Raw genomic sequence first — 25,325 nt, 5'->3', positions numbered from 1 at the left:
GGGCTGTTGGGAAACTCTAAAATTAACATCAGTTTATACTTATGACATGCTGATATAAAAAAAGTTAGTTATTCCTTGAAAATAACAGATCTATTTCATTCAAACTACAGAGTAGAAAACAATTTTCATGTACACAACTACTAGCCTATTAGAAAGGAGGTTGACCAAAAAAAAGTTGAAATTTGGCAGAAATATTTGCTGTATATGAATATAAAGGATGTATCATGAAGTTCTGAGACTTTCATAACCTATTCTACTCATCAAAATAATGGAAAGCGTTCATATAAACAAATGTCCTAAAATGGTTCATTTGCGAATGGCTAGTGAAAGATTTCGCTTGTAATTCAGCTACCCTGGTGAGGTTATACTGAAATTTTTAGGACTGTAATTAAGGGTCAGAATTAGTGATTTCTTATGTTTTTTACCTAAAAAATTGAATAAAGTAGGTCCCAGAACCGTATCTGCAGTAGTTTTTGAGAAATGAGGAGTGAAAACAAAGAAATTAGGGTAAAAAACCTTGTTTTTAATGTTTAATATACAATAACCTTGTTAAAAACCTTAAATTACACAATTGTAAAATAAAAATAATTAAACTACTACTACTACTTGTAGAATACTTTAGCCGAGCTGAATACCCCATCTATAAGCTATTGTAGTTTATAGAGTGAAGAATAAACAAACATTGCCTTTGTGTGCGTTCGTTATGATTCTTTCTTTGCTGTTTAGCCTCCGAAACCACTATAAGGATCAGAGGATGAATAAGGATGATATGTTTGAATGTAAATGAAGTGTAGTCTTGTACAGTCTCAGGTCGACCATCCCTGTGATTAATTGAAACCAAATCACCAAAGAACACTGGTAACCACAATCTAGTATTCAAATCCATATAAAAGTAACTGCCTTTACTAGGATTTGAACTTTAGAACTCTTGACTTCAAAATCAGATGATTTGCAATGATGAGTTCACACTAGACCAATCCAATGGGTTTTCATCATAATTCTTCTCAGTCATGTCCCTTGCATCAGTGTCGACTCACAATGCGGCCATATCTAGATACAACACTATAATCATTACCCATATATAGTCACGGTATACTTAATTTGTCATATAGTAGTCGATGTAATCAAAGTTTATATAAGTTATGTGTTCTCAGTTTTATTAAAATCCTTGATCTTGTCATATATTCACCTTTTGTTCTTGTGTTCAATTTTTGTGTTTCTGTTATTTGTTTAGTCTAATGTTATTTAAAGTTAATATAATGCAATTTTTTTAAATTTAATTAAATTGGAATGTGAATGTGTGTATTCCTAGATTTGTGTCTTTCTGCCTTGAGTTATACCATTATTTTGATATGATGTGTGATATCAGTTTAACTGATAATAGTACATGATTACTGATATCCCCTCCAAAAGAAAGGGCTGCGAAAAAAGCCCTGGAGTGGTGTGGAAAAACACATCATTTTAAATATGTACAAAAGTGAATTACAGAGTAATCCAACGGCGTTGATTTCAGATGTCGTTTATAAACTGTTAACATAAGTGGAAGTTGTGCTATGGCAGTGTTCAATGTGATTCACAATTATGGATCTACTATGCAATTATAGTTTGCTAAAAAAACAAAATCCAACAGATTAATTGAAGAAAAAGTCAACGATGTTGATAAAAATGTGATTCGTAAAAAAAGTACGCGAATTTTATTTATTGAGAAGTGGTTTAGTGATGTGTTACTTCCTCTGGAAGATAATTAGATTATTGCCTTTGACAACAACCCTTATTATTTGTGTAAAAAGTAAAGAATTCCATAAATTTCCATATCTTCAATAAAAAATTATATCGAGATGTGGCTTAGTTCAAATGGAATGATTTTTGAAGAGGATGAATGTAAGGTTCAATTATTGTAAAGGGTTTCAAGTGCAGTGTGGTGCACGAAATGATCCAACATTTGGTTTTATAAAAAATAAATTATTTGAATCGCAATACAGAAAAGTAAAATACAATGTATTTAATATAGATTATGTTCTGCTTATCACATGACTGATTATATCTAGCAACTTCTTCAACACGAACTCCTATGTTGTTAATAACTTGATGACACATATCCTTGGTTATCTCGTTGCACGCCTCAATGATCAGTTCCATTACTGTACGAGGATGTTTAGGGAAAATCTTTACCTTTAGAAATCCCCTAAGAAAATAATCACATGGATTCAAATCAGGATTGTTCTGGGGCCAGTTCTGTCCACATGCAAAACGATTAGGAAATCGGTTTGAAATAATATTTGCGTTAAAAGTTTCATGTAGAAATTCTAAAACATTAGCTGTGTATGGTCTGGCTCCATCCTACATTAACCCTTCGTTTTCCAATTGAAACCCTTTTGCAAGAAGTTGAGGAACAAAATTATTATGCAGCATGTTTAGATAATGTTCACTGTCTGTTCAAAAAAATAATGACCGGATTATCCCATGACTTCAGATAGCAGTCCGTACCATAATTCTTGAAGCATGATGGATTTTCAAAAGCACAAAAACACATATTTTTATTAACAACCCATCTAGATAAAAATGCGACTCATCTGAAATCTAAACATTATTCAACAATATGTCTTGGTTCAGAGCCTGTTCAGTAAATGCCATTCTTTGATGTTTGTTGTCAAACTTTAATTTAGACAACACTGTTATTTTGTATGGATAAAAATGCAAATCGGTTTTTAAATTTGCTGCATTTGCTGCTGTTGTTTTTTTTGTTGATTTATCCAGCCTCCTTAGTTACGCTACTCTGACAGCTTCGACATTCTGTGGGAATGAACATTGGCAGGCTATTCGTAGTTGCTCTCAAATACTGAACCATGACTATTAAATTTTTTGTAAAGTCTAGATGTATTGTTTTAAATGAGGGCGACCACTGAATTTGAAAATGTGCATGAAATCGTCTTTGTGTAAACACCACACTTTTCATTTCATTAAAAAACAACACAGTCTTCCTTTTGTCAGCCATCTTGGAACAATAAAAAAACAGTGTACTTGGAAACAGAAGAAACTAATATTCATGAACTGCTGTCACTTTTGCCAACATGAAACTCATTAATAATTTTTAGCCTAAACAATTATTGCCAAAACAAATGTTGGATCATTTCATTTACCCCTGTACTAAAAGTAATTTTAATGTGTATAAAATTGATGAGTTAACAACATCCATTGATAAAACCGTGCTTCGATTACCTTCCTATCATTGTGTACTCAACCCAATTGAGTTAATTTGGGTTAAATCAAAATAAAATAAATACAAATAAAAGTTAAATACAAATCAAAAGTTACATAATGTCAGAAAATACTGATTTTAAAATATTTGATGTTAAGAATTTGTGCTTAAAAGCCATCAATAAATCAGGCCAGCAGGATTGGAAAAACTGTATAAAACATGTAACGGATACTATTGAACCAAATTATTGGGAATTGGGTAATATAATAGAAAACAAAATTGAGTCTCCTGTTGTATCTCTTAATACTGATAGCACTATGGATTTCTCGCAATACGATGAAGAAAACTGTATTGAAATGTAATCTAAGATATAAGATAGTAAAATTTCACTAAATTTTACTGTTTGAGGGCAATGAAAATTTCATAACTCTTAAAAACCTCAAATAAAATGTCTTAATTTATTTAAATTTAATATGTATATTTTAATTTAGAATTCCTCCTCTATGAATCATGAGACCTTGTCATTGGTGAGGGGGCTTGAGTGCTCAGTGATACAGAGTAGCTGGACCGAAGGTGCAACCATATCGGAGAGGTATCTGTTGAGAGCCAGACTAAGGAATGATTCCTGAATGAGGGCAGCAACTCTTTCAGTAGTTGTTAAGGGTGTAAGTCAGGACGACTTAAACGGCCATATCAACATCACTCAGTCCTCTGAGTACTGCGCAGCTGAAAGCAATGGAAAACTACAGCTGCTTTTTTTTCCAAGAAAATGTAGCTCTCTGCATTTTCATATAGCAATGATGAAGGTGCCTTCCTTGGTAAAATATTGTGGAGGTAAACTAGTCCCCCGTTCGGATCTCCGGGTGGGGACTACTAAGGAAGAGGTCACCAGAAAATTAAAAAATAACATTCTACGAGTCGGAGCGTGGAATGTTAGAAGTTTAAAAAAGGTTGGTAGGTTAGAAAATTTAAAGAGGGAAATGGATAGGATAAATGTAGAGTAGTAGGAATTAGTGAGGTTCGGTGGGAAGAGGAAGGCGATTGGTCAGGTGATTTTAGAATAATTAACTCAGCTTCAAGTAATGGGCAGGCAGGAGTAGGATTCGTAATGAACAAGAAGATAGGGAAGAGTTTAGAGTATTTCAAAATGCATAGCGATAGAATCATTGTAATAAGGATAAAATCAAAACCTAAACCAACAACGATTGTTAACGTCTATATGCCTACAAGCACCCATGATGATGATGAGGTAGAGTGTGTATACGAAAAGATTGATGAAGCAATTAAACATGTAAAAGGAGATGAAAATTTAATAATAGTTGGAGATTGGAATGCAAGCATTGGAAAAGGCAAAGAAGGAAATTTAGTGGGTGAATACGGGTTGGGCAAAAGGAATGAAAGAGGGGACCGACTTATAGAGTTTTGCACGAAGTATAATTTAGTAATTACCAACACCCAGTTTAAAAATCATAATAGAAGAATATACACTTGGAAAAAGCCAGGGGATACTGCAAGGTATCAGAGAGATTATATCATGGTTAAGCAAAGATTTAGAAATCAACTCGTTGACTGCAAAACTTACCCTGGAGCAGACATTGATAGCGACCATAATTTGGTGATAATGAAATGTAGATTGGGGTTTAAAAACCTGAAGAAAAGGTGTCAGATGAATTGGTGGAATTTAGAGAAGCTTGAGGAAGAGGAGGTAAAGAAGATTTTTGAGGAGGACATCGTCACAGGTCTGAGTAAAAAACATAAGGTAGAAAATGTAGAAGAAGAATGGGAGAATGTTAAACAGGAAATTCTTAAATCAGCAGAAGCAAACTTAGGTGGAATAAAGAGAACTGGTAGAAAACCTTGGGTTTCAGACGATATATTGCAGCTGATGGAGGGAACGTAGAAAATATAAGAATGCTAGTGATGAAGAAAGTAAAAGGAACTATAGACAATTAAGAAATGCTATAAACAGGAAGTGCAAACTAGCAAAAGAAGAGTGGATTAAAGAAAAGTGTTCAGAAGTGGAAAGAGAAATGAACATTGGTAAAATAGACGGAGCATACAGGAAAGTTAAGGAAAATTTTGGGATACATAAATTAAAATCTAATAATGTGTTAAACAAAGATGGTACACTGATTTATAATACGAAAGGTAAAGTTGATAGTTAGGTGGAATATATTGAAGAGTTATACGGAGGAAATGAATTAGAAAATGGTGTTAAAGAGGAAGAAGTAGTTGAAGAGGATGAAATGGGAGAAACAACACTGAGATCTGAATTTAAGAGAGGATTAAAAGATTTGAATGCAAAAGGCTCCTGGAATAAACGGAATACCTGTAGAATTACTGCGCAGTGCAGGTGAGGAAGCGATTGATAGATTATACAAATTGGTGTGTAATATTTATGAAAAAGAGGAAGTTCCATCAGACTTCAAAAAAAGTGTTATAGTCATTATACCAAAGAAAACTGGGGCAGATAAATGTGAAAAATACAGAACAATTAGTTTAACTAGTCATGCATCAAAAATCTTAACTAAAATTCTATACAGAAGAATTGAGAGGAGAGTGGAAGAACTGTTAGGAGAAGACCAATTTGGTTTCAGGAAAAGTATAGGGACAAGGGAAGCAATTTTAGGTCTCAGATTAATAGTGGAAGGAAGATTAATGGAAAACAAACCAACATACTTGGCATTTATAGACCTAGAAAAGACATTCGATAACGTAGACTGGAATAAAATGTTCAGCATTTAAAAAAAATTTGGGGTTCAAATACAGAGATAGAACAATTGCTAACACTTACAGGAACCAAACAGCAACAATAATAATTGAAGAACATAAGAAAGAAGCCGTAATAAGAAAGGGAGTCCGACAAAGATGTTCCCTATCCCCGTTACTTTTTAATCTTTACATGGAACTAGCAGTTAATGATGTTAAAGAACAATTTAGATTTGGAGTAACAGTACAAGGTGAAAAGATTAAGATGCTACGATTTGCTGATGATATAGTAATTCTAGCCGAGAGTAAAAAGGATTTAGAAGAAACAATGAATGGCATAGATGAAGTCCTATGCAAAAAACTATCGCATGAAAATAATCAAGTACAAAACAAAAGTAATGAAATGTAGTAGAAATAACAAAAATGGACCACTGAATGTGAAAATAGGGGAACAAAAGATTATGGAGGTAGAAGAATTACTAAAGATGAACGAAGCAGCAGCGGTATAAAATGCCGAATAGCACAAGCGAAACGAGCCTTCAGTCAGAAATATAATTTGTTTACATCAAAAATTAATTTAAATATCAGGAAAAGATTTTTGAAAGTGTATGTTTGGAGTGTCGCTTTATATGGAAGTGAAACTTGGACGATCGGAGTATCTGAGAAGAAAAGATTAGAAGCTTTTGAAATGTGCTGCTACAGGAGAATGTTAAAAATCAGATGGGTGGATAAAGTGACAAATGAAGAGGTGTTGTGGCAAATAGATGAAGAAAGAAGCATTTGGAAAAATATAGCTAAAAGAAGAGACAGACTTATTGGCCACATACTAAGGCATCCTGAAATAGTCGCTGTAGTATTGGAAGGACAGGTAGTAGGAAAAAATTGTGTAGGCAGGCCACGTTTGGAATATGTAAAACAAATTGATAGGGATGTAGGATGTAGGGGTATACCGAAATGAAACTAGTAGCACTAGATAGGAAATCTTGGAGAGCTGCATCAAACCAGTCAAATGACTGAAGACAAAAAAAAGTTAGTTTTATATGCAGGTTTAATTTTATTATTATCACAAACTTTAGTTATATTTTAAATAATGCTATTGGTGTATGAATAAGTAAACATTTTCAACCTTCTGTGTGTTATTTATCGGTTTTAAAGTTATTGTACTACTAAGTTTGACATTTGTTTTTAATCACCATATCACTATATCCATCATGAAGTAATATGTTTTGTAGTATTTTTCATTCTGTGTTTAATTTATTTTTATTATTTTGTGTAAAATGGATGATTTGTTTTTCTATGAATTGTAGTTTTATTTTGATTATAGTAGTAATTTTGATTGAAGTAGTTTTAATTTGATTATTTTTATTAATTTCAATAAACATCTAGAAAATTTATTGTTCTATTTATATCTATTTCAAAAATAAATTTTAAATTGTTATAATATGAATTAGGCTTATTTAAAATTATAAGTTCATTATATATAACTGATTATAAACAACAAAAACATAATTAACATAATGAGTCCATAATAAAACATAAAGTGTATGACTAATGCCATAAACTATTTTGTTCTCAAAATCTTGTACGTAAATTTCATACATTATAGCTGACAAAGGAAATCCCACAGGCAGGGTATTTTCCTGTGTTTAACACTTATTATTAAAGTAATTTTGTTGGCATATATTCCATATAATAGTAATTATTTTTTTATCAATAAATTTTGGATCTTCATGATAATTTAGTAGTTTATTTTTTATTATATGAATTGTGAAAGGAAGAGGGAACATCAAGAGAATTATTCGATCCCTATTTATGTGAATTTTTATGGTGATACGGTACAGAAATGAAGATATTTCTGAAGTAACGCTTAAACATATTAGTGAATTTGTTTCTGTTTAAGGATTAAAAAAAAATTTGTTCAATGACTGACCAAAAAGTTGTATTTTGTACTGTCTAAATAAAAGTTTTGTTTTTTCAACAAAAATATTTCTGTGAATTTATCGTTTTACCTCTATTTCTCCAACATGTTTGTTAATTAAGCATTAAAAAAAATATATTTTAGAAGTATTAAAATAAAAAAAAATATTTTAAAAGATTGGATATCAGACTCCCAAAAAGTACCTGTTTGTATTTATTATCTTGTTCAACAAATTTTAGATATGGAAGAAGTTTTATTATTTTAAAATAGATAATCATTTTTAAATTGTTTCTGTACCACTAAGGAAGAGTCTTTTTTTGTAAATACAGTCAGAGTTTCTGAAGTGGTGCTGTTAGTGAGGAGGTTAGGTATAGACAAAAATAGAGTATTGTAGATGCCAGGAAATCGACAAGTCCATCCGCACTATGTTTATCAAATAAGCTTTCTAAACATTGATAATGTAATTTTTTAAAACAGATTCATTCATAATGGTTTTATTATGCTGAATGATGCAATCAAGGCAGAATTTTTATTTTAACTGAAAAACAACTGGCATACATTTTTACCTCTACATAAACTATACATACATACATGTGTGTGTGTGTGTGTGTGTGTGTGTGTGTGTGTGTGTATGTAAGAATTTTGTTTAAACTTGATTTGTACTTTTAACCTCATACCTTGTGTTTTGATAATGTTATTTTTTCCAACTTTAAGACTCATTATCTCAGGACACAATAAGAATTCAGCAAAGAAGTTTTGCACAGTTGTTTCAAGGTTTTAGCTAATAAATTTTTACAAACTTTTTCTAAAAAACGTTTTTCACTAAAATTTTTATTCAATTTTCCTATTTTTGAATTTGATTTTTTTTGCACTAAAAGTTATTTGTTGTAGAAAATATAGATCATTATATCTGTGTTTTGCATACCCAAACAGACTACAAAAATTTAATTTTCTTACTTTAAGCGGTTGATGATATAATGGGTCTTAAAGAGTTTTAAACTTGCAATTTTCGAAAAACACCACCATCTTCTGGATTGTCTGAGTCTTCTTCCTCATTATCCTTATATCCTAGTTGAATACTTTTCTGTTTTTCTTAGTTCCATGAAAATAAACTACTTTTATCTTTGTTATCAGCATGTTTTTTTCTATGGTAGTCTATTGTTTTTAACATGCGCAACATGTGTTTTCACCTGGTTCCATTCCAAACTTTAACACTATCCCGCATTTCCAGCATTGTATGCTAAGGCAGCATCATAAATACCACAATATAAAGCTTTCAACCTGGCAAAAACAAATTTTGGTACTCTGGACCATAAAAAATTGTTATATGATTCATTGGGGTTCTGTGTCACTCCATGCAAACATTTTCTTAGAAAATTAATATCAGCAAGACTTAGAAGAACTGGTTTTGTTACTGTGGCAGTCATAATACAACGCAGCTAATGAAAACGCTTCTCTTGGATAAAGTTCATGTTAAGGGTTTCCATCTGTTCAGATTTTATGAAAATAATTAGCCTGTATTGCACTGCTCATGTGCATTTTGTATAATAAAATGCAGCTAGGTTGTGTGTATATAAGAAATACACTAAAAAAGGGAAGGGTATTAAAATTTATAAGCATCATTCATTGTTTAGTAAAATGCAGCTAGGTTGTGTGTATATAAGAAATACACTAAAAATAGGGAAGGGTAATAAAAATAATAAGCATCATTCGTTGTATAATAAAATGCAGGTAGGTGGTGTGTATATAAAAAATACACTAAAAAAAGGAAAGGGTAATAAAATTATAAGCATCATTCATTGTATAATAAAATGCAACTAGGGTTGTGTGTATATAAGAAATACACTAAAAAAGGGAAGGGCAATAAAATTATAAGCATCATTAATTGTATAATAAAATGCAGCTAGGTTGTGTGTATATAAGAAATACACTAAAAAAGGGAAGGGTATTAAAATTAACAAGCATCAGTATATAAAATGCAGCTAGGTTCGATTGTCCAAGTTTCACTTCCATATAAAGCGACACTCCAAACATATACTTTCAAAAATCTTTTCCTGACATTTAAATTAATTTTTGATGTAAACAAATTATATTTCTTACTGAAGGCTCATTTTGCCTGTGCTATTCAGCATTTTATATCGCTCCTGCTTCGTCCATCTTTAGTAATTCTACTTCCCAAATAACAAAACTCTTCTACCTCCATAATCTTTTCTCCTCCTATTTTCACATTCAGTGGTCCATGATGCTTATGTATTTTATTACCCTTTCCTTTTTTAGTGTATTTCTTATATACACAACCTAGCTGCATTTTACTAAACAATGAATGATGCTTATATATTTTATTACCCTTTCCTTTTTTAGTGTATTTCTTATATACACAACCTACCTGCATTTTATATACAATGAATGATGCTTATTAATTTTAATACCCTTCCCTTTTTTAGTGTATTTCTTATATACACACAACCCTAGCTGCATTTTATTTTACCATTAATGATGCTTATAATTTTATTACACTTTCCTTTTTTTAGTGTATTTTTTATATACACACCACCTAGCTGCATTTTATTATACAATGAATGATGCTTATAATTTTATTGCTTTTTCCTTTTTTTAGTGTATTTCTTATATACAAAACGTAGCTGCATTTTACTAAACAATGAATGATGCTTATGTATTTTATTACCCTTTCCTTTTTTAGTGTATTTCTTATTAACATTCATTGTATATAAAATGCAGCTAGGTTTTGTATATAAGAAATACACTAAAAAAGGAAAGGGTAATAAAATACATAAGCATCATTCATTGTTTAGTAAAATGCAGCTAGGTTGTGTATATAAGAAATACACTAAAAAATGGAAAGGGCAATAAAAGTATAAGCATCATTCATTGTATAATAAAATACATAAGCATCATGGACCACTGAATGTGAAAATAGGAGGAGAAAAGATTATGGAGGTAGAGGAGTTTTGTTATTTGGGAAGTAGAATTACTAAAGATGGACGAAGCAGGAGCGATATAAAATGCCGAATAGCACAAGCGAAATGAGCCTTCAGTAAGAAATATAATTTGAAATGAAACCGACTAGCACTAGATAGGGAATCTTGGAGAGCTGCATCAAACCAGTCAAATGACTGAAGACAAAAAAAAAAAGCCTCATTCATTATTTAGTAAAATGCAGCTAGGTTGTGTGTATATATGAAATACACTAACAATACAGAAGGGTAATAAAATTAATAAACATCATTCATTGTTTAATAATATGCAGCTAGGTTGTGTGTAGATAAGAAAAACACTAAATATAGGGAACGCTATTTTTTTTAAATATAAGAATTATGTTTACAATTTTTGTCATAAGTTTACAACAGTTATGCGTAATGTGCAGCATTATTTTCAACCCCAATAGTTATTTACAACCCTGCACATAGTAGTTAATGTGGCAAAAACAGTGATTTGCTAGAGAGATCATAATTTAATTTGTTTGAACCTATAACAGCAAAACTAGTGTCATTCAAATGGTCTACCTTGGTTTTATGAACTATACGAACAGATAAAAATATACTGTTTCTAGGCAACTATTTAATTTTTTTTTGTTTTTGATGAAAAGCCATGTTAATTTATGTAACTATTCTCTTTTTTAATACCTTGTACCAGAAACATTATATATGGTTGTATAAGAACATAGATCAAGGAATTCTGAACACATGAAAAAAAATTATGTTTCTACCTAATATAGAACCAAAGATATGATTGATCAATCAGATGAAAATATGAAAAAAATTAAATTTGTGGAAGATGAAAAAATAAAATTAACTAAATAAACAGTAATTAAACACTGAAACTCACTCTGAATCAGAACTGCCTTACTCCTTAGGTTGTATGTACTTCCTGCACTTGTTTTTCTTCATTTTTTAAATTCTTTAAACGTAACCTTCTCTTTCTTTCTGGGTGTGTGTTTTACTGTATTTTAATGATTCTCTGTTTTCTTCTCCTGTCCATTTTTCATCCAAGAATACTGGATGAATGCCTTGGGGAAACCCCAGTTCTGTCCATTACTGATAAAATTGATGTATTTCCAAAATTGTAGTCACCAGTTAATACCTTCTGCTGCAGCTGTCTCAACAGTTTTTCGAGAAACACTCCCTCCAGCTTTTGATACATCTTCGCCATATGCAATTATTCAAACTTACATTAGCGTTTTGGGTTAGCCCTCTAGTGCTTCTTGAAAACAGCTGGCTGTCTGTTAGTCTTTCATATATAGTGGCAATATGCTGAAAAACAAATAAACTGATTGGTGTTATGTTCATCTTTATGTTTCCCAGGAGTTTTATCATGTGCTTGCACTCTTATAAAAGCACCAAGATTCTTCTCCTGTTGGGCACTGATGATGTGTAGGTTTATCATCAATTGATGTACAATGTCTAAGTGTAGTCAAAATTGACTGCTTCATTTTGGTTGCACCTTTATTTGCGTTAGTCAAAATAGCACTTCCATAGTACTTAATTGTGGTGTCTGTAAGGGCACCATACTGTTTTCTGTTATGCGTTGTGCCTTACAGGTTTTGACCACTTTTTGGTAAACAAACTTGTAAGTGCACACAACTAATAGTGCTATTGCCGCAGAGAAAAATATATAAATCAGCAAAAAAAAAATAATATCCTACAAAATAAAAACAAATAGCTCTCTTGCTTGTATATATCAAAAGTTATTGACATTTTGTAAACGTGTGTTTTTTTAATAAAATCAGATGAAATTTTCACAATGATACCGCACAATTTAAAAATTTTCCAAACTTAGATATAACTTACAAAAAGAATAAATATATTAACATTTTCAGGAAATTTCAGAGAAAAAAGTACAACAAAAAAAGGTTTTGATGAAAATCTCTTTTTTTCTATATTTTTAACATACAAGGTGTGTAAATAAAGTAATGAGGCTAGTTTTTTTTTGGCAGCCAAAATGGCAGCACTGTAAAGTTACTAGTAAACATATGGTTATATAACAGCTGATTTATATTAAGTATTAATATTTTTAGTCTATTGTTACCAGATGAGACGTAAACAAACTTTTCGAGTTTTTGTTGTGTTACAAAAATGAGTGATACTAATTATGAGCAATGTTGTGCAATTAAGTTTTATGTTAAACTTAGCATTCTCACAAAGTTTAACATAAAACTTAATTGCACAACATTGCTCATAATTAGTATCACTCATTTTTGTAACACAACAAAAACTCGGAATGCTACTGAAATTTTTTCAGAATTGAAAACGGCGTATGGAGATGACGATTTGTCACAAGTCCAAGTTTTTAAGTGGATTAAAACATTTTCAGATGGTCAGAATCCATGCTCTGGAAGACTGTTAATGTCAAAAAGTGACAACAGTGTTGAGCAAATCACAGACTTGATATGGTACGACTAGTGATTAACTGTCAGTATGATTGCAGAACAATTGAATTTGAACTGCGGAAAAGAAATTCTTGAAAGACTGTGAAAAAGAGTTGCCCACGTTAGACCAGCCGTCAAAGACAACTGGATGCTGCATCATGTCAATGCACCTTGTCACACTGCACTCTCAATTAATGAGTTTTTGGCAAAGAAAAACATTCCTGTAGTTGCTCAACCACCTTATTCACCTGCCTTGAGTCCCTGCAACTTTTTCCTGTTACCGACTTTAAATGAACACCTCAAAAGACACCATTTTGGAACAGTAGAAAACATTAAAAAAAATGTAACCAACCATCTTAGGGATATTCTGGTTTCTGAGTTCCAACAATGCCATGAAGAGTGGGAAAACCATTTGAAGTGTTGCATGGCTTTCCAAGGTAATAGAGTCCATGTATTGTAAATGAAAAGTTTTTCTGAATCAGTCTCAATACTTTATTTACAGACCTCATATACTTTCCCTTAACCCTTTTATTATGAACAAAATGACACCTCATATGTTCAAATTGATTGATAAACTGTTGAGATAATGCTGAAATTATTACTGTGGATCGCAAAAATTTTGTGTGAAAACTGGCATAAAACTTGACCACAAATAGTCAATCACAAAAATAATTTTTCACCGAGAGAGTAAAATTATTTTTGTGATCAACTTTAACAGTTTCAGCCTTGTATTAGCTTTTTGTATAAACTTGATATTCAGTGAGGCGGTAATACTATTTGAATTGTTTACACTAATTAAATTTTAGGTGAATCAAACTTAAGGATGAGGATAGTTACTTATGAAACTTTGAAAAAAAAAATTCATCAAGGAAGTTGTAACTGTTAAATCTTTGCCGCAATCCAATTAGCGGATATGCTTACTAAAAATAATTTTCATTTAAATTTTGCTTAATATTTCTAAACAGGCTTAACCATAAGCGCCAAATTAGGCCAAAGTATTTTTGCGCATGAAATCTTAATTATATTAAGTTTTAGGCCCCTACAGATAAGCAGGTAGGCTGATTTTACTTTTTATTGGTGATTTTACGTTTTCTTCTATATCAATAAATAGATTTTACATTAAAGATAAACTTTAATTAATATGTTACCTTTTAAGAGAATCTTGAAAGGATCATCTTAAAGGGAAACACAATAGTTTACATTTACCTCATTTACAAGAGGTAAACAGTGCTACATTAAGTGCCCTCTACCACTTAGTAAAATATGTTGAAAACCTATAGAAACACTGTAGAGACTGATTTCTAGTATTGTTTACTAAATTTTTTACCTAAAATCGATTTTCAAAATTGTTTTCTAATTTTATTTCATAATTGATTTGAAGTAAAAATAATACTCGTCAATATTTATAAATCCAGTGGTATATTTGAAATAGAGATCTGTCAAGGATGAAGCCAGGAAAGTTATGCAACTGCTTGCCATTTTTTTCTTTTTTTTTTGCTTAATTCTTGTATTTTGTGATGGTCCTTTGAGCAAAGTTTTCATATCTGTCTAGGAAAACTGTGAGGGCTATTATTTTTATTTATAGAATTATCCTGATGCGATTACTTAATTTTGTTCTTATGAACGGATCCAAATTTTTATTTATTGTTGTTTACATACAGATTTTTATAAGCATTCTTTATAGTTTTGGCCATTGGTAAGTTATAAAAAGATGTATATACATTTGTACTTTCATATACTGCCTGTCATACGAGATTTAAAATTAAGTTATAATTCTACATTTATTCTTATACAGCTGTCATTGAGGTTCTACAGATCTCATTTGAGATGTTTAATAATTCTGATGAAAAATAAAGGAAAAAAATTGTTAAATACCAAAGTATTAGTAAAACTATTATCATTATTTTCTTTAATTGTTCCGGAGTGCAGTAAGACAATTTAGTGTTAATAAATTATTTTAATAGTTGCATCATAACAGAAAATATTTAGTTATTAAAATTAATTAAACATTTTATTTTGTCCATCATGCCCATCAAATATTTTTCAGGGATGTGTCTGTACCTTCAGAACAGTTTTTTTATGTTTATAAATTAATAGAAACAATCAAATTTAAGAATTGTGGAGTTTGAATTGGATATTGAAATAAATAAACCGGATATTGAAATAAAATTAATATATATCTGTTGCTATTAATAAAATAGTAGCAACAGAATAATCTATTTTATTTCAATGACTGAGGTTATAAAACATTGTCTCTACTATTTGTCTGTTTTTTTTTTTTTATTCTATAAAAAACTTTTCTGATAAAGTAGAGATTCTATAAAGTAATTAGTGTGAACCAAAAAAAGAAAGGTAATAAGTGGTATATTTTTAATTAATTTCAATAAATTACGACTATTCACATTTAATTTTCTCATTACTCAGTATTTGAGTTTGTCTTATGAATATTGTAATTTTAATAATTTTTTAATGCATTCATTTAAAAACAAAATATTTGTTAACTATTTTTTTTTTTATCTATTGATGAAACCATATATTGATGTATAATTTTCAGTTAATCAGATTACAATTTAGAATTAGAAAGAGAGACTGAAAAGGAAAGAATAAGAGAAAAAGGAAGATTAGATAATGTGAACTAGAGAAAGAGCTGGCAGGCATGCAAGCAAGCAAAGAAACCCAGTAAGCAAAGGAAAAGGTTGTAGATTTGAGATGGAGTGAAGAGTGGCAGTAGATCATGTTGTTGTTGTGGTTGGAGTGTTGATAGGTTAGGTTGCCTCTTGCTGTGCAGATAACAGTTGGGGGGCGGAATAACACTTGTAGACAAGACAGTAGGGGGTCGTTCTCAATGATACTCCCACTCGTTTATAGTCCACATACTTTAATGCAGTACTACATCGGTTAGAGTTCCAGTTTACCAACATATTCATGAATAAATCATTTTTGATCTAAATGTTTGACCTAATACTATGTTGTATTGTAATGAAATATTCATTATTAATTTATTTTTTATAATATGTTTTTCTTTCAATTTTTTTTTTTTTTTTTAAATAGCAATTCAATAATTTTATATTGAATTGATAATGAATTTCAATGGGATACTTTATAAATTAAAAATAATTTTATTATTACTACTTTTTTATGTTAAAAATTCTCCTTCATTATTATTATTATGAATATTTATTATTATAAATGTTTTAAAACTTGGCTTAATAAAAATAAGTTTATCTTAAAATTTTGATTATCTAGATTAATTAAAATGAACCTGTTGAAAATTTCTTCATTGTCTAATGAGTCAGTAATTTATTTTGTTGAGTGAAGGACTATTATTTTTTATACTATGTAAATATGTGAAGATAACAAGAATAAACAAAATCAGTATTATAACAATAAAAATAATTTTGAAGCCCCTAATTAAAAAAATATTTTATTACATTTCTAAGTATGAGTATATGTTAAATTGAGATGTAGAAATTTCTGGATTATGTAATTAGTATTGCGAGATCAAAAAGTATTTTGAACACAATATTCACTGTAAAAAAATTACTGTACGTTTTTTATTTATATAATCATTATTTACGCAGAATTTTTATTTATGAGTAGAATGATATTGACAATTATGATAGAAAATGTAATCGCTTATTCTCCTGTCAGAAGCCATCATTGAATAAATGCGTGTCAAAGAGTTTTGATTCAGTCCCATAGCGCTTTTTTGTTGTTAAAGCTATTTAAAAATTTCAATTTTCAAAAATACCTTTCTTGTGTTTATCTAGATGCTAAACTACCAAAAAATCTTTAATTTACTGTTAATATTTCATTTACAGAAGACAGAAAATATTTTTGACCAGATTTATTCTGGACATCCAGGTTTATTTAGTGATGAAAGTTTGTCAGAGAATTCATAAGTGTATGTTCACTATGATAGTCAGGTTTGAGATGTTATATATAGTATGTATTTTGTTACAAAAGAATACAAATGATGTCTATTAGTGTAAATTGCTGTTAGGAATTAAGATTTTATTATATATATATTAAATTTATCCAGTTATCCATTTTAATGATATTTACAACAAAATGAATAGATCATACCACTCCATTCATTCATTCATATATTTTTTAAATGTTTGCTTTTTTCCCAGTGTTATTAATTAGGTGATTTAGAAGGAAATTTGATATTTAGAAGGTGGATTTGATAGTATTGTGCTTGAACTTATGTGGAAGAAATGCCGCTCTTATTCTAGACAATACAGTAATTTCAGCTCTGTTATCAATCTGGTCATAACCAAAAAACTCGATTAATTTAATATCTTTCCAATTAGTATCCAATATATATAAACCAATTAAGTTGGTTTAAGAGGCTATTAAACTATAAATATATTTTTATTTTGAAGAGATAATTTTGAAGCTTACAAGACAGTTATGTTTTATATTTTTTGTCATAAAATCAATATTTGTGGAACAGATATTGCTATGGTTTTTGTGTGAGCTCAGTCAGTTGTTATACAGCGGTTACAGTATAAAAGTTTACTATTTATGTCTGATAAAAATGATTTTTTAACTATTGTACTTAACTATTCCCAGTCAATCCATTAGCTGCACAGCTAGGGAATTGGCTGGGATACCAAGAAATGAAAGAAACTTAAACTTTTAAATCTTAGAAATAAAGGAAAAGGTCCGATTTCAGACATCTTTACAGGCAATTCTCACTCAAAATTATTCTCTCTCTTTTTGTTGTAAAAGTGAAGAAACCCCTTAAGGGTGAAATCCCTTAATTAATTTATACTAATAATTTAATATAAATGTAACCCTATCTGCTAATTATGTTGTAACCCTAATTATTATGTGCTAAGTGATGGTGTGCAAATCTGTCGTTTCACAATTTAAATAATTGAAAATAAAATATGTATTTAGTTTACTCATGATTTTCCGATACTTTTTTCAGTATTTTTCTGTTAATAATTTTTAATCTTAAATTTGTTTATTCGTTACTATGGATAGTACCCATTTTTTTTTATTCTAATATTTATATCACAATTTAAAATTGTAACTGATGCTATCTGATGTAAAATCAAATACTTTGAAAGTTTTATGTTGTGTCAGTATAATGGATAATATATTTGAAAATGCTAATAAATATTATAAACAAAATTAATTAAAGCTTGAATTAATTCTATTTTGTTATGTTAATTATTATTAATATTTTTTTAAAAATTATTAGTATAGTTGTATTTGCTTCTGACAAAGTTATATATGTATTAATATATTTTTATTTGTTGCATGCATGTGCTTAAGAATTAATTTGAATTAAAACAAAGCAGTATTAACATTAAGTCTGTTGGTGGCATCAATGTATTCTATTATAAAAAACACATATCTTGGCAGATTCATTTCCATTGTTGACATTTTGACAAAGTTTATGTATAAAGGTAGCCTCATAATTTAGTCTTACTTTTCTAGCCATTTTGTAATGGGAACAATAGTCTTGTCTTGAAACATGATTTAGTATATTGTATCAGTGTATTGTACTAGTGGTACCCCTGGTGAGTGATGCTGTAATTAGTGTCGCGGAGGAGTGGCCTGTCCCTTCTTGTTTCCGATCCAAATGTATCAAACAGCAGGGAGTTAAAAGCACCAGTAACAACTAATCTCTCTGTATTCAGCACGCAGCTTTAACCTTTTTAAAAGATTGAGTTTTTTTTTTCAATTTTAATCATGAAAGGACCACTGGCATTCCACATAAAGATATGTTATTTTATTACAGCATTTCATACAAGTATTTTTTAATTTTTAATTTAGTTAGTATTGTTACTTTTTTTTTATATAAGTATCTTTTTCTGTTGCTGGTCTTTATTGTTTATTTTTATATTTTAGTGAAGAGTGTGTATGGTATGTGTGTATAAGTATTTTCTTCATGTTGAGTTATGCAAGGTAAAATAAGAGGTTAAAAATAATAATAATGATAAATAAAACAGTATCGTTATGAATCTGAGCATATGTGTGTAGTGATGCCAGATACTGTGATTTTTAATTATTTTAATTTGTCTTTTTCTAAAAAATAGTGATTAGAAATTTCCCAAATTAATTTTTTCAAAATGTTATTTGCTGTATTCATTCTACTGTTAAATTTTTAATTTTGATAAATTAAAATTTATTGCCTGTCTTATATTTTATGGAGCGGGGGAAATTTTATTGATTGAACTGTTATCTGTATATTACTTTCCCACCTAGTATTGTAATAAGTCCAATTGGGGCATTTGCGGTTTTTACCGAATCTGTACGTTTTGACACCTAAGGAACCAAAAAAACATAAAGACCGGATGGAAATATTCCCATGTACATGTGTGATCGGTGTTTCACTCCAGAACTACTTGACTGATTTGATTAAACGTGGTCAGATTACTTCTGTAGGTGGGGCATTGATGCCATTAAATTTTCAGCTTAAAAAGTCAAGGGAGTGAGGTTGTAGAGCAAGATCACTCTCGGTGATTTTGATTTTTCTCGAGATTTTGCCTAATTAAGGTCTTATTTTTCTTAGGCACATTTGTTAACAATTAAAAAATAATATTTCTAAAAAAAACCTTTGCTAAATCGCACCCCCACCCCAATAAATACTCTAAATAAACTAGTACGTAAGTGGGTATAGTGCATCATTAGTACACTTTTACCACAAGGAGTGCTAGTATAGCACTGATGAACAGCTGCTGTAGTCTTCTGCTATGTTGTAATGTCACAGGTGAGCGGTAGAATTAAATAAATGAATAAAGTGTAAAAAAGTATTTAGAAGTGACTGCTAGTACTATCACATCTTTGTGAATGAAATACGGTATGCATGCACACTTTAGTTAGAATAATTGAATTAAATAAACAAAATATTATATTTAAATAAAATTATTAATTAAGTTGTGTGTGTAAGCCGTGCATCAGAACAAAGCTCCTTGAAGGAAAAATCTTATAACTGTGTTGTCAGCTTTTTTTTTTTTTGTTTGATGTAGAATGTAAAAATATATAAATTTTACTAATTTGCAGTTCATATATGCATTTGCAGGGATGTTCTTTTTGTGATTTGTTTGTATGAATTTCAGGGAATAAGATTTAAAGAAAGTAAAATTTAAAATAAATTTTCTATGAAGTATTTATTTATTTATTTTTTTGAATTTTAACTGACAGTTCCTTTCATGTAATATTTATTAATGTATTTAATTTATATGTTACCTGAAGGATCATTGCACTGGGTAGTTCCACTTTTATATTTATATAAGATCATGTTTTAGGTATGAAATATGATGGGATAGAGTTAGGTGTCTGATATCTATCACTCCTGCAGTAAAAAAAAATTAAAGTAGACTTGATATTTTGATTATAAGAGAAGTAGGAAGCTAGTTTGCCTGCTTGATCTCTAGTTGGTGTTCCCAGATAGGTATAAAGTTTCCTGATAAACATGTTGCCCCATCATACTGTATGAATGATGGAATTGCACCACTGGCTTTTCTTCTTAACCTTGCATAAGTAAGTTAGTTTGGAAGCTGACCTAATTCACTTGTTCCATTCAGGGAAGAAGGACCTAAACTGTGAAAACGGGAGGGATAAAATAACCTACATAAAGAGGTAATCTTAACCCCTTTGGGAGCAGGAAAGTTCTGTTATCTTAATTACTGAAAATTATAAAATTATGATTTTAATTTTCTGTTATTGAAATATTTAAAGAATTTAGTGCAAATTTTCATTACTAACTATTTTATGTATTTGTTTATAGGATGTTGCTGCACGTGGACTTGATCTACCTCGAGTTGATTGGATTGTTCAATATACAGCACCTACAACACCTTCAGATTATGTACATCGTGTTGGTAGAACTGCTAGAGTTGGACATAAAGGATCTGCTCTGTTATTTCTGGCACCATCTGAATTAGTGTTTTTGAATTTACTTGAAGAAAAATTAATCAAGTTAGATACATTATTTTATAACATACTATTACATTTTAAACTATTACAACATTTTAAAATCTAGTGTTTGCTAGTAAATATTATTACAGTGAATTATTACTCAATGATTTTATTATTTTTTTAATTCATCCCTCAGATATTATGTTAAAATATCGTGAAATATGTAAATATTTTAAGTAATATTAATGGAATAAAACCAATTTGACTTCAAATGTTTGGTGAAGTATAGTTTTAATGATTTCAATGATAAGGTTTGGTGCCAATTTAGGGTTGATGTTTGATATTTACTTATATTTTATGGTGTTTTAATATTTATAAATTATGAAGAAGTTAAAAAAAATACATTTCCTTTCACTTGGAATGAACTTTGGCTCGTAGAAGAATCTAAGCTACCACAGCTTCAGCCTTTTTGATATTTCTCAGATGGTAAATGGAATCCCTAAACAAATCGGTTAACCTTAATACTGTACCAAGGATTTAGAAGCCAAAAATAAGCTTTATCAGAAATTTTGAACGAGATAGAATTTTAAGTGGGATGATAGAAATGTGGTGAATTGCATTCCGATTTCAATCCTCAAGTGTAACATGGATGCATTATATTTAGGATGTTATGTTTTAAATGATGCTGAGGATATTTAAACAATATGGACCAGATTGCATTAACAGTCAGTTAGATGACAATGACAAAATTTCTATTTATGAAAGTTTCTTAATGATGAATATGTAAGCGGGAGTGAAAAATAAATAAATCAGAAATTAGTGTATTTAGTGGTGGTATTAAAAAAAAACAAGAAGCCAGCTTTCCTAAATTTTTTAAATGCATAATCTAACTACTGTGAAAGATCAAGACAGATTATATATAAAAAAATTCATAGATTTGTAAAAACTAAAATTACACAGTTAAAAGGTTAATATGTTACTGAAAATAGTAAGGTTATTTACATTCTATCATTGGTAAAGGTTTTGTAATTTACAATGTTTGGAAAGTAAATTTTTATGTTAAAACATGGAAATTTATTATTATAATGATGGTGATGTTGTTTCTTTTTATAATTGTAATTTAAAATAGTTTCTGTTTCATCAGAAGCAACTTTTATTAAATTATAAAATGTATTATTAATGATCCTCAAATTGTGCTTTCAGTCGATTATGAATTTTCGGTAAATACTAAGTGTGTTAATTTTCTTGCATATGAGGTTTGTTCAAAAAAGACCAATCTTTTTTAATTATCTGCCAACGGAGATATTTAGTGACGTGCGATTGGCAGCATTGTGTTCTGCAATAACCTCTAACAACATGTACTTGGGTTGCTGATATCTTGTTTAGTTTTTGTGTTATTGTTATTTAAGTGTTAGTAACAAGTTTTTTAATGTTTGTTTTTCAGGAGCAGTGATACAACGTAAAATTTTGTGTGAACAGGGAAAACTTTCACAGAAAATTTTCAAGTTTTAAAACAAGCTTACGGAGATGATGCTGTGTGTCGTACACAATGCTGCAAATTTTTTTCATGATTTAAAAGTGATCGTTAGTCAATTGAAGATGGCTCTCGATCAGGAAGGTCTTCAACTTCTACTGATGACACACACGTTCAGAAAATCAATGATCTGGTGCATGCAGATTGCCGACTGACTGTCAGAGAACTTGCAGAAAGAGTTTCTCGATTGGATCATGCCATGACATTTTGACGGAAAAATTGAAGATGCATCAAGTTGCAGCAAAGTTTGTTCCTTGTTTGATGACCGAACATCAGAAAACATATCAAGTGGATAATTGCCGGCAATTCCTTGAACAAGCTGATGATGATGAAACATTCATACAAAGGATTGTAATGGGAGACGTAAGCTGGGTTTACGGCTAGGACATTGAGACAAAAATTCAATCATCAAAAATCGCTACTGACACTTAACATGTTGCACTCAAATAACAATAACATGAAAAGTAAACGAGACATCAACAATCCAACCACATGTGGTTTCAGAGGAGGTTATGCGGAACACAATGCTGCCAACCACACTTCACTAAATATCTTCATTGGCACGTAATTAAAAAAGTTTGATCTTTTTTTGAACAAACCTTGTATATATTTATGTAGGTAAAGTGTATGTGGCAAGTGTATACTTTTGAGAGGAAAATTGAATTAGCCTACATATTCCATAATCCTTTTTGCTACATTACACCTTATATTTAGTAGAGGGATTCTTTATTTGATATGCACCTCAGTCTGTAGTTTAATGCACCTATGTACATGATTCCAAGTCACAGTTAGTTTTACAGGCACAGATGGTTACTTCTCTACTGAGCTTCAGTAAAAAAGTGTTTAATGAAACCAAAGCGTTCAGTTACCATGGTTCTAGATATAAAGGGAAATAAAGATAAGAGAGGAAATTATAGATGATGAGACTGCCTCTGATATTTCTTTTCTTCAGGACCATCCCATAACTACAAACTAATGGCTTCTAGATTTTGTTTTGTAGGTGATCATAGTGTTGTTGACATTAAAATTCCATGTGGGCCATTGATTTGATAGATTTCATATCTGAACAGCATATATATAGGTAGTTCAAGCCTAGCCAGAAATAGTAACTTTTTAATTTCTAACTTCTTGATAACATTTCAGGCCCAGTTCTGTTGTGGGCCCTAATTATCAACACATCTTGGTCTGCTGATTCATTGGAGCAACAAACTACAGGTACATTCAATTACAACAATATGAGATATAGCTTCCAATAGGTCCCATTTCAACTAAGACGTACTATATTTATGAAAATTTCTGGTATGTGATTTGGGTCGATCAGTGAAGATGGAGATAATTAATTTATTTAATAAATAATCAATTAAAAATAATTTTGTCTAATATGTCGTACTTGGCTCTGTTTACATTTGCCTTTTTTTAATTTTAAGTTTTGTTATTTTGTATGTTTTGTGTGATTGGTTATATTTCTCTAATTGCAGATTAGATGCTGAATCAGTGGATAGTTGTTTACAAAATCTTCGTGTATTAGAAATTGAAGGGGCTGAAGATATTCAGGTAGGTTTTTAGAGTAGTATACATCATAATACAGTATTTTAAATTCATGAAATAATATTGAATTAATATAATTAATATTTGTTTTGAACATATCAGCATATGATTTTCTTTTTCATTTATATTTATAGTTAATTTATTGTTATTAAAAAGAAAGTTCAGATAGGCAGTTTTAAAGTTGCTATTTAAATATATAAAGGTTTTTGGAAAAAAAGGTGTGGAATGATGAACACAGTAAACTGTAAAGGAAGCAGTGTTTTTTTATTGTAATTATGAAAAAACCTGGCCTTCAGAAATTTTTTCTAATTATTTTTAGGGCTGTTTCATAAATCTACACGTCTTAATTCTTTGCAGCTTTCAATACTTTTTCTGTTCTAAAATTGGAAGATTTTCTAGTGATGTGCCTTCCCAGAAAGCATGGTTATATGTACTGTATCTTTCAATTATTGTAAAATAAATTTTTCTAAAAATTACATCATAGTAAAGGAATTTGTCATTAAATCATTAAAATAGGATAGAATGTAGCAAATTCTATTTTGAATTCTGTAAAAGTAAGATTTCTTTAATTATTTGTAGTGTGAACATTTTTTTGGTTGATATTTTTCAGTCTGATAATAATAGGCTGATTAACCTAATGTGTTTAACTTCTTAACTATTGTAAAAAAGTGACAGTTGGTCTGTCAGTATTCAAGTCATCAGCTTGGTGAATCTTACTATTAATTGAAGATGAGTGAATCAAAGAACTATATAATATCCCTTTTTAATTTAAAAAAAAAGATTCAATTTTTAATGATCTATAATACATCTCCTTGTATTTCGAAGCGTATGCTGTAACAGATAAAGTTGACGCAATCACTAACCAATTGCCAAATTAATCTACTGGCTTATTCAGTATTCCTTATGTGTAGTAAAGTGTTAAAATATCATATTTACATCAAACTTAATGCCATATATCTTTCATATACAATGTTTTGAATTTGATGATCAAACTTAGTGTTTATAACATGCTAAAACATTCACTTTCATCATAAAAAAAGTCATTTAATTGTGTGCTAGATTTTTCTTAAATTAATAATTAATTCTGTTTTTTTAAGAAAGTAATTTTATTTTACTCATCAGGATTTGTATTACATTTAACCTAGAATCC

General features: G+C 29.9%; 1 protein-coding gene across 1 annotated transcript in view; it reads left to right on the top strand.

Annotated features, from left to right (window-relative positions):
- Window positions 1–25,325, top strand: part of LOC142327676 (ATP-dependent DNA helicase DDX31) — a 172,425-nt gene that overhangs the window by 54,354 nt on the left and 92,746 nt on the right. The window contains exons 7-8 of the mRNA XM_075370914.1: window positions 20,963–21,153; window positions 24,106–24,181. Of these exons, the coding sequence (XP_075227029.1) occupies window positions 20,963–21,153; window positions 24,106–24,181 (267 nt within the window). The remainder of the gene's footprint in view (window positions 1–20,962; window positions 21,154–24,105; window positions 24,182–25,325) is intronic.

Source organism: Lycorma delicatula, chromosome 7, assembly GCF_047948215.1.
Source record: "Lycorma delicatula isolate Av1 chromosome 7, ASM4794821v1, whole genome shotgun sequence".
NCBI classification, from domain to species: Eukaryota; Metazoa; Arthropoda; class Insecta; order Hemiptera; family Fulgoridae; genus Lycorma; species Lycorma delicatula.
Note: the sequence above shows the minus strand (reverse complement) of the source record. Positions and strands in the feature narration are given on the sequence as shown.